General features: G+C 42.0%; 1 protein-coding gene across 14 annotated transcripts in view; it reads right to left on the reverse strand.

The window, feature by feature from the left end:
* DMD (dystrophin) overlaps nucleotides 1-15,906 on the reverse strand; it is a 3,066,377-nt gene that overhangs the window by 1,809,999 nt on the left and 1,240,472 nt on the right. For all 14 annotated transcript variants that reach the window (XM_068268325.1, XM_068268327.1, XM_068268324.1 and 11 more), the window contains one exon: nucleotides 3,228-3,373. In XM_068268325.1, the coding sequence (XP_068124426.1) occupies nucleotides 3,228-3,373 (146 nt within the window). The remainder of the gene's footprint in view (nucleotides 1-3,227; nucleotides 3,374-15,906) is intronic.

The following is a 15,906-nucleotide window of genomic DNA, read 5'->3' on the forward strand; positions in this document are numbered from 1 at the left end:
GCCAGACTAAACAGGTGGCTTAAGCCAATCTTAAATAGAAATCTCCATTTTATGGGTAGTTAGGGGAGTGTGCAAAAAATTAGTGTTATATAGTAATGGCAGGTTCGGCTTATTCACAGTCTTGCAGCAGCATTTTGTACTAATTGCAGGCAGTGCAGGTCTTTTGTTGGAAGGCCTGTATAGAAATCATTGCAGAAGCCCAACAGTGATGTGATGAAGGCATTAACAAGGGTTGGAAGATCTGCTGAAGATATAAGGTGCATAATTTTTTCAATGTTCCTTAAGTGAAGGAAGAGATATTTCACAATAGTTGAGATTTTATAACCAGAAGCTTAAATCCCCATAAATCAGTATATCCAGGCTGCATGCAAAGCCTGAATTGTTCAGGTCTGAGCTTCCTATCCTTATTGGTGCTGGCTGATACTGGAGCTGCTTTGCTGTCAAGCGCGGACCTCCAATGACCAGAACCTCCATTTTGTCAGCATTTCGTTTTTAGTTTTAGCCAGTTATCATCCATCTACTCTTGAAGCTCAGCTACACCTGCATTTATTTGTGGAGCAGGGTCTGTGATGCCAGCTATGAATGATGAATATGAGGGTGTCACCAGCATAACAGTGGTATGTCAGACCATGTTTCTGGATGATTTTTCCAAGTGGCAGCAAGTATAAGGGGAACAGAAAAGGGGATAGTGTTGCCTGGGTTACACCATATTTTTTGGTACAGGGTTGGAAAATAAGGTCCCAAGGATACCCTCTGTGTTCTGTCAGCCAAAAAGGAGTTGAACCACTGGAGAACTAAACAATGTCACAATACTCTTGTAGCCTGTTAACCTCTCTGGCGGTAAGCCCGACCTAGGGTTAGGCTAGCCGCCGCAGGGGATCACAAGGCCCCAGGACGTTTTTTGGCTATAAAATGTTATTTATATTCTTCAGCTAGCACCTTGCTTGCTAGGTATGCCCCCCCAAGTGCCTCCAGTCCCCTCTGATCACCGCCGATTCCCGCCGGTATACGTACCCCCCAGGGATCCTGTGATGACGCAGCCTCCCAATCAGCTCCCGGCTTCACTATAGGGAGGATCGGAACTGCGCATGACGTCATGATGTTGATGACGTCAGGTCCGATCATCGCCATAGCAATGAGTGAAACTGCTTGGAGAAGCTGCGGCTGTCGCGGGATCGCGGACGGGTAAATATTACTGGCAGCGATCAGGGAAATCAGAGGGGACCGGAGGCACTTGTGGGGCATACTTAGCTCGCAAAGTGCTAGTTGAAGAATATAAATAACATTTTATAGTCAAAAATCCTCCCGCGGATGCAGACATTGAAACTGCGTACTGCCAGAGAGGTTATGCAAGATTTCATGATCAAATGTGTCAAAAGTGTCTGAGTGAGAGGTCAAGCAAAATCAGGATGGAACACTGTTCTCTGTCTCTTGCCATGAGCAGATAATTGCAGATCAATGTTTTTTGAAGCCAGATTGAAGAGGGTCAAGGATGTAGTTTCTTGAGAGCCTGGCTTCATTGGAGATAGACAGCCTTTTCAATAACTTTCCCCAGAAAAGGGAGGTTGGAGACAGATCAGTAGTTGTTCAGAGTATCTGGGTCCAAGAATGGTTTCTTGAGCAGCGGTCTGATAATTGCTTCTTTTAGACAGGTGAGAAACCTCCCTGCTTGTAAGGAACAATTGACTATTTTGTGAAATGCTGGTCTAAATAGGCTAGGGCATTTTAACATGAACTTAGGGGCAAAACGATTGTTGACCATCCTCCGCATCCTCCTATACTGCATCCTGAATGTTAAAGTGAACCGAGCACCTTTTTTTCACTCAGGACATTTCTATAGCACATAAAAAAAGTATGCCAACTATCTGTTTCATTATTAAAATAAACTTTAATTTGACCTTGTATTTTACATTCAAAGTTGTTAAATTGGCCTGTTTGAGCAGGCCTGCCGACCGTCCCCATCCGCAGAGAGTTCAGGAACCTCTAATTGTTTTATTGAGCTAATTACCAAGAGGTAAACAATGCCTTTCATCAGCAAAGGGGGTTAATAATTAGGAGTGTGTCTTCAAAGCCAGGGTGTGTGTCAATGTGTCAAGATAGCATCTCTGACTTCTGTAAATAAAGAATGTGAGAAGGGGAGGGGGGAACATGGCAGCTTCTATGTCAGGAGGGATTTCAGTGAAAGAGAATGTGGTCAGTTCCCTTTAAGTATTGCTTTTTGTCTTTTTTCCACCATTTGTTTTATGGAAGAAACGCATTAAAAGTTGAAGTTTTATTGAAGTATGACATGGTGAGTTGCTCCCGGATGTCTTACACTTTTGAAATACTACTGTGATTGACACTTATCTTCATCTGGAAGTTGCACCGCTGTTGATAGTGGTAACAAGGTTACAAGGCATAGGTGTGCACTCACTCCTTTTTCTCTCTCCTGAGCTACTTAACATGAACTTGGTTGGGCCAGGGTCCAGGTTCCAGTCAGGTAGTCTGGCAAAGGTTTAAAATGATATCTAAGATGCCTTCTTCTGTAATTACCTTAAATCAGCCCATGGTGGTAGGTCATTTTTGCATCCATAGGTTTCCAGTGCTGTGAATTGAATGGCAATATCTCCTCACAGAGGTCCTGTGAAGGTTGTGATGCTCAGTTTCCAGCGAGATGGGTTGCAGAGATTGTCAACTGTGTGGAAAAGCTGAGCAGGTTTGTTGCCTGTGTTTGCAATCTCCAGGGGAAAAAAAGATTAAGGACTTTTTCTTGTTGATCAGTGTTTGATATTTTTTTGGGTGAGCAATAATGTTTGTCTTCAGAGCACTAATGTTTGCACCACTGTCATACCAGTCTGTGCCCCCCTTTACAGAGATGTCAAACCAGAGAGTGTGATGTAATGAGGCTGAACATTTAATGCATAAAAGATTTATGGAGTAAAAGCAGTTATATTTAAGGAGCAGAGAGTCAAGGCTTAAGTTGTGATCAGCCAGTCCATCAAAATTGAGGTTGTTCTGAAGAGGTTAAGGTGACAGACCTTTCATGGAATTATATTATTATGTTTTTTGCACTTGGTGTTTTACAGCTGATGCTGTAAGGGAGAAGTGGATGGTGTGGTGGTCTGACCATGTTCAGCTAATCACTTTCTGATGACTGCAAATTTAATTGTGAATTTCTCCATATGGATAAAAAACAAATAAATACATACAATACATCTGCTTATTACAATGCAGGTTAGAGTACACACCTTTAGCTCCCTGAGTCTTTGTTCCATGATTTCACATTCAGTAACTGTGACCTGAGGTATAGCAAGTTTGGTTTCAGACTGCTGGATCCATAGAAGGATAGTGCTCATTTTCTCCTTGTACTGTGCTGGAGGTAAACTGTCTAAAACTGATAAAAAGAATGTCAATAATTATTATGTTGGACATTTATCTATGGATCAGTGATTATGCAAGTTCAAATATTATTCTCCTGTGGCAATAATCAAAGTATAATGTTTTAATTCAAAGTCAACAGTGTAAGTATGCTTATAACTTTGCCCCTGTCCAAATTTGTTGTAGAGCATGGTACGAAATTATTATTAATTATGCGAATACATACACGTACAGCCTTTGATTATGCACAATAAACTGCAGTATGATACAAAGCCAATGTAACCATTCAAAATATAAATACATAAGCAGGAATAAAAACACAAATAAATGTTTTCTAATCAGTTATTCTTATTACTGAGCATGGGGTGTTGGCTGTACTAGAACTTGCACTCTATTTTTGTGATAATCCACAGCAAGCAGAAGTTAAATGGAAACTGAAGTAGGAGTGTTATTTTAGTGATGGCCGATATAACTTAAGACAGAGTCTACTATTACAACACAACTAACTAAAAGCCAGAGTTACCAAGCATTTTTTTCTGTTCTGAAAACAACAGGTCATCTTACCAAAACTTGAGCCTAGAAGGATGTTGGATGGTGTAGAAATTGTCACCCAGACCAACTTAAAAGAGCCCTAATGTCAAATTGTATAGCCTCTTCATACACCTAAAGATGTTTTAAATATAGGTGAGCATAAATGATGCCAATGTGTAATTACGCATCATAATTTGTAATTATGTATGCTAACCGTAATGCAAAAGGTGCGGATTACGCGTAAAAAAAAAAATGCATGGCAATATAATCACTACTCATAATTCTGCATGTTACCATAATTCATGCAAAATTTTGTTTGCGTTAGGCGGCGGCTCAATAGACTTAAATGGCAGGCGAACAGCCACCAACTTTAGCGGATGATAGAAAAGCCCCCTAATGTGCTAGAAACAGTAAAAGTATGTGGATGAGGACAGTGGGTACAAGAGGAAAAAAAATTCAAATAGACCTTATAGTTTTTGAGAAAATCGATATTAAAGATCTCGTTCAGAGTATGGGAAATGTTTCAGCGGCCGCTGCGCCGAATTTAACGGTTAATTGCAAAGCCCTCGTAAGTGCTAGAAACACCTACTTTGCAGGGTACGTTAAGAAGAACAGTAGGAAAAAAATTACTTCCGCTAATCAGGAAGTAGAGTCAGCGGCACTGGAGACATCGAGGATCGACATCATGCAGAGCTTGCAATCAAGATTGGATTGGACAAGGGCTCTGGGGGAGGGGGAGGCTTGGTCAGTGGCCACCCCTCTCCCCCAGAGTCCCCTCATTCCATGTACCAAGTGTGTCGGTCTAGCTCCAGGTGTGAAGCCCCACGTGGCCATGGCTCCACATTCTGGCTATCCCAGCCCACATGGGTGATAAGGGGTTAAAGAGGTTTGGGAGGGGGGACCCCACATAACTTTTTTATATTTCCCACACTCTGAACATATATAAAAAATAACATTTATATACATATTAATACATTATCTGTCATTTTAGCGCAGTAACTTTGCTACTTTTTCTTCTAACTTTAACATCAATTTACTCAAAAAGTATTAGGTCATTCTGAAACATTTTTTGGGTATTTCTAGCACTTTGCTATTAACCGCTAAACAATAACTTTGTAATCTATTTTCTCAGAAACTATAAGGTCTTTTTGAAAAAAAACTCTCTTGTACCTATTATCCTCATCCACATACCCTGCAAATGTGGTGTTTCTAGCACCATAAGTGGGCTTTCCTATTAACCGCTAAATTTAGCGGCCAGTGACTTCAATGTAAAAAAATGCATGTACAGGCATAATTTCGATTCACAATCACAGTATGCTGTACATAATGTAAATGCAATTATGCAATAAGTAAAAATGAAAAATTAAGCAAAATTTTGCGTATTCCTTATTGGCCCATTATGAGCACCACTACTATTAACCCCCCCAGCGTTCAATTTTCCCAGGATTTCTTTGCAAAAAGTGATAAAATGTATTTTTAAAACTTTTTTTTCCCTGTAACTTGCCAAAATGTGTCAAGCAAGGGTCTAGTATACAGTGCAGGAGAGTTTTGATGTGTATGCACGTTTATACTGTTCATAACATGTTTTTATGGATGGACATTTCTGTCCATACCGCTGGGGAGGCTAAACCAATACTCCTATCTCTACCACTGCCAGAAGAACAGCAGATCTGTCACAAGAAGAACAGATATTTATCATATTGTCATAACTCTTTCTATGTACAAGGTACATGTACTGTCACTGTCAAAAAGGGAATTCCTGTCAGTGTTAGACATGTACACACCATATTCACTCACACTGTGACATTTAGAAGTGGATAAAACCATGTTAGATCCATCAGAATACAAATCTAAGTTTAATATTCATACACTAACCAACCAACTTGTCCAATGGGCTACTGATGGTCAATCTGAAAGTCTGGTCATCCATGCATCACAAAAAGTGTACTTAATTCAAAATAATCTAAACATTACTATTGGCTAAGACCAGGCAAACTCAGAATTCAAGTTTTATACTTTATAGGAACCCACAGAGCCGGGACAAGGTCCTCCAGCACCCAAGGCTGAGACACCAAAATGCACCTCCCCATCCCTCCCACCCCGGCCGTCACACACTAATTTCCATTAGACTCAGAGGTGCCCCAGCCCCCTGCCCCCCGCCCAACCTTAATCTTTAGTTATCTGGCTTGCTGTCACTGCCATGTATCCTCTTTTTTTATTTCTCTCTGCTTCCAACACAATAGGGGAATGATAGCTGAGTGAGTTGTGCACCCCCTACTACACTGCGCCCTGAGGCTGGAGCCTCTCTCGCCTCTGCCTCTGCCCGGCCCTCGGAACCCATGCCCCCAACACCAACCAGCATCCTCCTCTAGTGCGGATACTGGGCATCTAGTGGGATATAAAAACATACTAAACATTTTTGACATAATGCATTTTCGTTATGATGATACAATCTGTTAAAAGATTTTCAATTCAAAATTATGCAATGTAAAACCATGCATTACGAATCTAAACAACACAAGTTTAAATATGTAGATGTGCAATACAGAGAACTGTGCATTCTAATGCCAATTTTCACGTTTTACATTGCATAATTTTGAATTGAATTTTTTTAACAGATCGTATCATCATAACGAAAATGTATTATGTCAAAAATGTTTAGTATGTTTTTATATTGTTTCTCTTGCAGTTGCTCTTTGTGTATTTTTGCATGAGGAAGCGGGCTTGAGACCCGTGAAACGCATTGCAAACTGTTTTTGGAATAAGAATAAATACTGTTTTTCTTGATCTTATACAATAGTTGTGTTTTTGTTCGGTAAGTCCACATTTGCCCCTCATTTTATACCTTTTTAACTTGATACTTTTACTCTGTTGGTGCCTCTGTATTGTATTGTTTAAGTGATAATTATCCACCTGGTGGATGGGTGTGACCACCCTTCTTTCTTGTTCTACGGAGAGCGACTTCTTAGCCTGAGTGGGGACAGGCCTAATCTCCCCTCTTGCTTTTGAGTGGTTGCCTGGTCTTGGCAACCCATACTTGTGAGTATTATTCACTACATACCATATTCAAATTGCATTATCAATAATACGCGATTGGGGGCTCTCAATTGTCTACCTTCTTATTTTACATATCTACTGGCATGGCATGGATAGCAGTTTCCATCTCCATTCTCTAGGAGAGCACCCTTGGTACATACTCTTCTTGTAGGGCTGTGGCCACAGAACTGGCACACTTGCCAGAGTTATTGAAACTATGGCTAAACAGTAATTGTGTTATTTGCTTGTTACACAGCCTCAACATGGTTGTCACACCATGCCCTGGTTCCTGATACCTTAGCCTGCTTGTCAGCCCTGGTCCTGTCAGTCAGTCAGTCTGGGTACCCTGCCCTGCCTACCAGTCTGGATCCCAGCCATGCTCCAGACATGTTGGGGCAACAGATTCAAAATGGAAATGTATGTGTATGGCTACCTTTAGAGTCTTCTTTTTTCTTATTTGTTTTTCTTAGTTTTGGTTATTCACTGAGCAAAAACATAAAACTTTCCAAGATCCCACAAGTATATGCTGCTAGTGTTTACCAGGTTTCAGCCCCCAGGGTTGTCGTCACCAGTGATAGGACAGAAGAGCAAACTCTGCAGCATGGTGAAGGCAGCATAGGCAATATGAGACTCACTACAGACTGAACTGACAGGGAACTAGGTGAAGTACTGTGGACTGAATAGAAAGGGACCAGGATGATGCACAACAGGATAGACTAAAAGAGCATACTGAATGGACAAACTGGACTGACAGAGTGGACTGACCTAACAGACTGTGGATCGGACTGGCATCACAGACTTACTAGTCAAAAGCAGACTGGGCTGGAAAAGCAGATTGAGTAGACAGACTGCAGAATGGACTGACAGACATACTGATAGGATTGACTGGCAAACTAGGTTCAGGACTGGAGAAACAGATTAACAAAATTTACTGATAAACTGATGACTGGCTGGCAAAACAGACTGACAGATTGGTGAGTAGGACAACATGGTTACACGTTGTGGCTGTGTTGAGTGCAAACAGCACTGAGGACTGTTTAGCGAGGGTTAAAAAAAACACTAGCTTTTTTTTACCAATATATATGCTGCAACTCTGCCTCCTTCTGGGCACAGAAGGATGAGCAAGTGTTGCCCAGTGAAAAGGCAGAGATACAGAGGATTGTCCGAGATGGCACTGAAGAAGGGTGCTGTGAATATGAGAAGGAGACTGTTGCTGGATAGGGATGAATGTAAAAGGCACATTTCCTATACATATATTTTTACTCTTAATCTTGTTTTTAGTTAAGTTGTCTATATTCCAAATTTAAATCCAGGTCACACCATGTTATATTTACTCACTGGATAACTTTGAGTAGTATGTCCATATGCACAGTTATTCCATGCATTTTAATGTTTTTTATGTATAATTTTTATGGAATGATATTAACATAAAGCATATTTTTACTTATTTTTTATTCTTATGTGACATAGTCCATGTTCTCAAGATTTCATGTTATATTATGATCAGCTGGACATCATTCTTTGGCTTTATAACGTCGTTTTGCAATTTTGATGAAAGACTATGTAATTGATGTCCCAGCCAAAGACAAAATAAGAATGAATTTGGCACTTTTTTTAATTATATGTTCTCTATTTTTCCAACAAAGTCTTCTGTTCTAATGAGGTTAAGGGTACACAAAGGTTAAGGTGCCCAATAACGGTGCAATTTTTAATGAACGATCATATTTTTTATAAAACGTTTTTTAGATAGTTTTGCATGTAAACAGAAAAGCTGGTGAGCCCAATTGATCCTAAACAATACAATTAATGATATTTTTCCTTAAAGAAATTATTGTTCAGCTTGACAGATTTTTACATAAATATGAACATAACTGGTAAAGATATGGTTTGCAAAAATTGCACTGTTAATGGACACATTTACAGGAACACTGGGATCAGTGGTGAGCCTATAGGGGATTGTGGGGGGTGGGGCACCCCAGTTTTCAGACAGAGAGGGGGTGGAAAATTGCACTCCTGGGCCAGCCCCACCACCATCTCTAACATGCCTGGCTGTCAGGGCCGGAGCTACCATAGGAAAAAATGGGCAATTGCCCCAGGGCCCCAGAGCCTGTAGGGGCCCCCAAGTTGTCCCTCCCCATCTTAACTGTTGCTCCCCGGGGACTCTGCAGAGTCTGTTAAGTTGGGAGGTGATTGGGGGAGGGTCAGCAGTCAGCTCCGGGGCCCAGGAGGGAAATTTGGCTGCAACAAAGGGCCTCTAATGACGCTTTTTGGTTCGGGGGGGTGTCTGTTGGAGGGCCCCCGGGTTAATTTTGCCCTAGGGCCCAATTGTTACTTGAACCGGCCCTGCTGGCTTTCACTCACCCAGGCTGCAGGCAGAGTGAACCCCTCTGGCTGGCCTTGCCTCTGTCCCTCATGCCCTGCCTGCAACAATAATAGCTGCCTGTGGGGCTGGGGGAGGTGGGAGACAGAATCCAGAAGAAACATCACATGGCACTGGGCAGCATGGAAAGAGTGTGCAGGGGGAGAGAGGACACCATCCGCTGCAATGCCGCTGTCCCCAAGGAGCCACCGTGACCTGAGCAAAGTAATTGCCTCCCTCCCTCTTACCTCCTCCCATCAGCACCCATTTTTCCTCCCACCAGCACCAATTGATCCTCCCAATCAGCACCCAGTGTTTTTCTCACCCAGCATTTCTCCCACCCAGCACTTCTTGAACCCAGCACTCTGCATTGTACCACTACCACCTAGCCTTTCTCCCACCCACCACCCAGTTTTTCTCCCACCCAGCATCCCACCCACCCAGCACTCAGTGTTTCTCCAACCCACCGCACCAGAACGCAGTACTTCTCCCTCTCTCTTACCCACCCCATCAGCACCCAGAACTTGACCCTCCAGCCACCCACCTTATGAGCAGGGAGGAACAGGAAAATATGTCTGAGGTAACATTTACTGCATTTCATATGCAGTATGTGGAGAAATATATGTGCATTTCACATGTGTTGGAGGTAACTTTTACTGCATTCAATGTGTTGGGGGTAATGTTTACCACAATTCTTGTATCAGGGGTAATGTCTGCTGCATTGCAAGTGTCAGAGGTAACATTTTGCTGCATTACATGTGTCAGAGGTAACATTTGTCGCACGTATTATTTGATGGTCAAAAAGTGTCAGCACTTGCTACTTTGGGGTTATTGTAGCAGCATTTGGCATTTTGGGGGGCTCATGATTACTAAATAGCAGGCTAATACATGAATCAAAAGAAACACGATTATAGGAAAATAGATATATTTTGCTGGCCACTTTTGTACTAAGTACCGGATAGTACTGTGTTTGGCCACTTTTTCCCCTCAAAACTTCCTTAATTCTTCATTGCATTCCTTAGAGACTGGGGTTTATGGGGAAATATGTCTGTTGATAATCAGCACCAGGTGTGAAATGCTCTAGGTATGCCATGATCTTCCTTTAGGATATAATAACAGAAACTGGACAAATTACTCTAATCAATTCTCAACTGGAAGTTGCCTACATTATATCTAGCAGTACCGTAAATCTTTCTATAACTCACATGAAATTTGAAAATCATCTGAAAATTGAAGCTAACTCAAAATTCTCACATTGCCCAAAAAGCATAAACATATGTAGCTAGGAACATATAAAGTTATAATGCAAATGAAGACTGTCAATGAAGACTGTCAAAGGAAGAATTTGCTACCAATTATATTATCATGAAAATGTGGTATTAACATTAATTAAATCGAGTCATCTCACATATGAATAATGTTAAACTTGAGTCTTTGTGTGCAAGCTACAAAGTGCAAATAAAAAATGATTTGGCAGGCTTCTGCATATCAAAACTCCTTTTTTCCTATAAAAAATGCCTTTCATTAAGAATTCCTTTTCCTCGTTTAAAGCTAGTTCATCTTGAAAGCATATTTTAAAATATGATTATTTTTTTTTGGCGTATAAAACATTTATAAGATTATTTTTTTTCTGCATGAAACCTCCAAGAATAAAATGCAAAACATTAATCTCCCAACTGGCTGTGATTGCTAGAAGACAGATGTAAAATGCATCCAGGCTCAGCTTTGTTTAAAAGAAACAGATAACCTGCCAGAGAGAGGGGGATAAATGTTATGGAAAAATTACCCTCAACATATTGAATAATGATTTTCTTGCTTTTATTTTCAACAACCATATTATTTATGGTGTTTTTTTTGTTTCTGTTTTTGTCTAGAATCTCTTCCTCTTGGAAAGGCTTACAGTGCAAGTCAGGGTATTTCTTTTTCTTTTTTTGGATAGCTTGAGGAAAGGTTTTATTAATAACTGTGTGCCCACTGAGGAAACTTTTTGACTAATGCTACTAAAGTAAAGACATTTGGAATATACAGTACATATAAATGCACACATGCATTACTGGAAAACAAACAGCATTCTGAGCATTATTCCAACAGAATCTGACACATTGCAGCACTAATGGCCAGATGTGAACATGCCATTGCAATATGCATTGGCAAACAAAGCAGTGTGAAGGAGCACCGCCAGAGGAATCGATTGGTGTGCCATGACCCCTGCCCCGGTATCTCAAGGAGCATGCCAATCAGAATGTATGCCAATCAAAAGTATCGGTTGGAATAATAATTGAGCTCTTTTATTGCACAAACATCAAGCTGCAATTGCAGTGCATTATGCTTCTGATTGCAATATACATTGATTCTTGCACCACACCAAAATAGATGCAGCGGAAAAGGACCCTAACCCTCCAATGGAGCACTAGTTCCAGTAATGGATGTCAATAAGGGTAACTAATCAGTCTTTAGTTAGATTTAATTCTCTCCTTGGGTCCTATGCAATTCACGGACTTGCCAATAATAAGCGCTGGCACATTGCTAGCCACTGCTTGAAGCAGGTGCAAAGTCTCTATTGCCTATGTCCTGCCGGCTTCTTTGGGTATCTGCGAGACTCCTTTATTAGGGAGACCACACATGCCCATGATTTAAATAAGTAAAGGAATTTCCAAGTCCTATTTAACAGTAAAAGAAACATGAATTAAAAAAAAAAAAACTTTCCATACTGCCACTGGCTGCCATGAACACCCGTCATACTCCACCTGTCTTATGTCGCTACTCTTTCTGCCAGCTCTCCAGCTATAGTGTTCATGGATCCCCAGCAAAGCATTTTTTGAGCCTACTGCCAGCGTTCCCATTGGTAGTGAATTTTAACCAATGAGAATCCTCACTAAGGAGAATTTTCATTGGTCAGTTTAGAAGGCCAGTGCTAGTTTTAAAGATGCTTTTGCTGTGGCTCTAGGGAAGACAGAAGAGGAAGGGTCTTGTGGGTGGAGCAGAACAATGGGTGGAGCACAATGATGGGAGGTGACAGTGCCAGCAGAGCCTAGCATACAGCAACAGACATCGGGTATGTGCCGGGGGCCCTCTGGCTCTTTCTGTGGATATTGAGAGACAGGGACAGGTGTCCCTGGTAAGTAAAGTCACAGTGCCATGGTGTTGAAGGACAGCTCCATGGCACAAATATCTCACCCCACATCACTCGGCATTGCTCACATTACCAGAAAAACATAGATCAAGTGATGTAGGCAAATGAAATCCTGAGCAAACAATAGCCAAATTATATTTGCACTTTCCTAGTGGAAAAGCATATTGTGGGTGCAATATAGATAGATGAGGCAATCTACAAACAAAATCAAAATCCACCATGCCGGGACACCTGAATTACGTGGTGAAATGGTGTTTAATCCATTAGGATAAGGGTGGCCACTAATGATCCAATCTTTTTCATTCAATCTTACCAAATCTGTGTAGTAGAAGAGTAAACTGAGTGAATATATCGAATGAATACTATAGGCTTTCCCTTATATTACATAGAAATGGTAAGATTGGTTGAAAAAGATTGGATTATTAGCGGCCACCTTAAGGAAGCAAAGATTTTGTGGCCATCAAGAACCATTTGTCAAAACTTCATTAACTATTTAAGAACCATGCTGATTGAAATCTACGCCCTGTTTTGATGGCTATCTGGTTGCCAGGGCGTAGATTTTAATCAACCGGCGCCGCGCATTCTCGCCACTTTCATCGCTCCCGCCGACGTCTCTTGCCGCAGCTCACTCGCTCTGCCAGTCTCTATAACGGCAGAGCCCTGTGAGCGGGTCAGGAGCCGATTTCATTGGCTCCTGACCCTGTCTATCAACGTAAGCGGCTCACAGGAACTCTGCCGTCATAGAGACAGCAGAGTGGGTGGCCCAGGTTCCCGACGTGCAGTGGTGACAGCGATTCCACCATTTCTGGTACCAGCGGTCTCTGGTCCTTAAAGGAGTCATCAGGCCAAATTAAGTAAAATAAGTGCTACTTACCTGGGGCTTCGTCCAGACGCTAGCTCCCAGGCCTGCACAGTACGCTCCGGTCCACTTTGCTGTGATTGACAGCACCGCTTGCACAGGCGCAGTACAGGCCGACGTCATCGCCAGGACCGGGAGGCAGAGGCAGCGAACAGCTAATGGCGGAGCAGCAGCGAGGGACATGCTGGGAGCTTGGGGCTGGACGAAGCCCCGGGTAAGTAGCACTTATTTTACTTAATTTGCCATGATGACTCTTTTAAGGGGGCAGAGACCGCTTGTACTTAAGTGGTTAAAGCATTCTAGCAGGTAGACATCCTAGGTCTAAATCAATTTCAAGACAGAAAAACTCACCCCATGCAAGCAAACTATTGCATTACATAGACCTAACCAATAGTTGCTATTGCAATGTCTATGCAAATTTTAAATTAGTATTGCCATCTGACATAACATTCTTTAGTCCCAAAGTAATTTCATATAAGTAATGTCCCATCAGTCCCTCATTGCACAGAACAGAAGTTCAGTTATCAGTGTAACTGATAAGCATCCGCTGGAATGCAATGATGTGTCAGCATGTTAATCTTACAGAGCCAGACTAAACGAACATGCATCCAGCCTGTTTTTGATTGATTGATCCTCATCAGTGCATGACATGAATTAATGTGGCTCTATGGGGCAAGACTTGAAACACACAGAGTTACAGAGTACCCAGCAAGCTTATGATGAACCAAAACTCCCAGTGTGTAAAAAAGCAAAAGCCCCCTTACTAAGATTATACGAAAAACAGAAGTTTGCCTTCTTAAAACAGAAGGTATTTACAATTATTCAGGTTGGAGTGAGCACTGAGACGTCTCCCACGTTGCATCACTGCTGAATATGCAAATCATTGCGTTGCCCCTTACATTGTATACAAATGTAAAGCGCTAAACCAGTCTGTTGGCTGTATGAGCCCCCCCAAAAAAATTCACAGGGGTTAGAGTGTACAGTCCCTCTTTGCAGCCACCAAAGCAGCTGCGTTCAGGTACTTTCAATGTCCCTCTTGTGATTGTCCTGCGTTTGCGCTCTAAAGTAGGTTCAGCGGTGTTCCCCTTTCAATACAGTTTATGTGTTGTCAATAGAAAGCGCTGCGCTATATCATCAGAATATGCTGCATATGTCTCCCGTAGGAGTTGCACTCACCCTTCCGCTATGACCACTGTTAGACTGGTCATAGATCGCTCTGAATCCAGCCCCCGGTCCACGGGTCTGCTGTCACTCTTAGATAGCGTCTCGATCTCCAATCCGTCAGATTGCTGTGCTGTAGGTGAACAGTACTCCCAATGGTGATGTGTCCAGTGCTCTTTGGCTCTCAGTACCTCATAAAAGATAGAGGCACCATAGCGTAATCCAGTTTAAAATAGTAAAGTTTTATTAAAAGTTCTACTCACAAGAATGCAGAAGTCACAGCGCATTGAGTGTTAACGGGCTCTCCCCCGTGCCTGCCTGTCAGGCTCGCCGGTCAGTCCCGCTTCAATCGCCGCTCCACTTCGTGTACGTCCGCTCGTTGTCCAAGGCTCCACCCTACGCGTTTCGTCACACGCGTGACTCATCAGGGGCGTGGTAGCCATTGGACACGAGCTATCTTAAATGTCAATACGCGCCGCCTCTATCCCGCCCACCGCACACGCGTTCGTTGTGGGCGGAATCCGGAAAAAATGATGTACAGGCGCTCCACATTGGAGCGCATAATCATAAGTGAGTGGAACGCGTAAAGAATCCGACGTAGAACTTCAGCGTGGAGCGCAAACACCTCCCACGCCTAATACGCGGAATTACTCAGGGAATAGATTGGCTATATTCCCCCATGTCAGCCGTGCCCTCTCCATGGCATGCGATACGGTGGACAGCCCATTATTACATGTTAACATCATTGAAACCGTTTATGGCAATATATTGTGAACATATGTTACATCATAAGAATAAAAGGTAAAAATAAATGTAAGGTTAAAAATTTTTTATATAAAATTTACATCTTAAAATAGTGCGCTTAGGTTAAACACAATTACAAGGATATATCAATCTGGTCTCCCTTAAGGTATAGTATCACCTTGTGTCCCATCCTTCTCTAATATTCAAATCCAGGGATTGGGTCGTTTTCCTCCATGATTAATTATTAGCAATATAGCAATTAAGGTCTATATCAATGTTATGTCCCTTGGGATGCAGTGTCCCCATATTGTATATCCACTTTGTTTCTTTCTTTGAAATTTCTCTGGTTCTATTGCAGCCTCTCCATGAGTAGATCCCTTTTTCAACTCCACAGAACATGAGTGTGCTCGGGTTTGAATTGTGATGGGTTCTGTAGTGTTCAGATATGCTGTGTCCCGTGAATCCACGTCTGATGTTACCTATGTGCTCTCCAATTCTGGTTTTGAGTAACCTAGTCGTTCTCCCTATGTACTGGAGATTGCAAGGGCACCATACCATATATACCACTCCTTTTGTGTTACAGGTGATATTTTGCCTGATCTTAAATGTTTGTCCTCTTGATGTTGATGTCACTTCTCTGCATCTAACAGGCATTCCCTCTCTACATCCTACACATCCTCTACAGGGAAAAAAGCCATCCTGCTGCCAGAACGGTATTACCTCTTT

This window comes from Hyperolius riggenbachi, chromosome 2, assembly GCF_040937935.1.
Source record: "Hyperolius riggenbachi isolate aHypRig1 chromosome 2, aHypRig1.pri, whole genome shotgun sequence".
NCBI classification, from domain to species: domain Eukaryota; kingdom Metazoa; phylum Chordata; class Amphibia; order Anura; family Hyperoliidae; genus Hyperolius; species Hyperolius riggenbachi.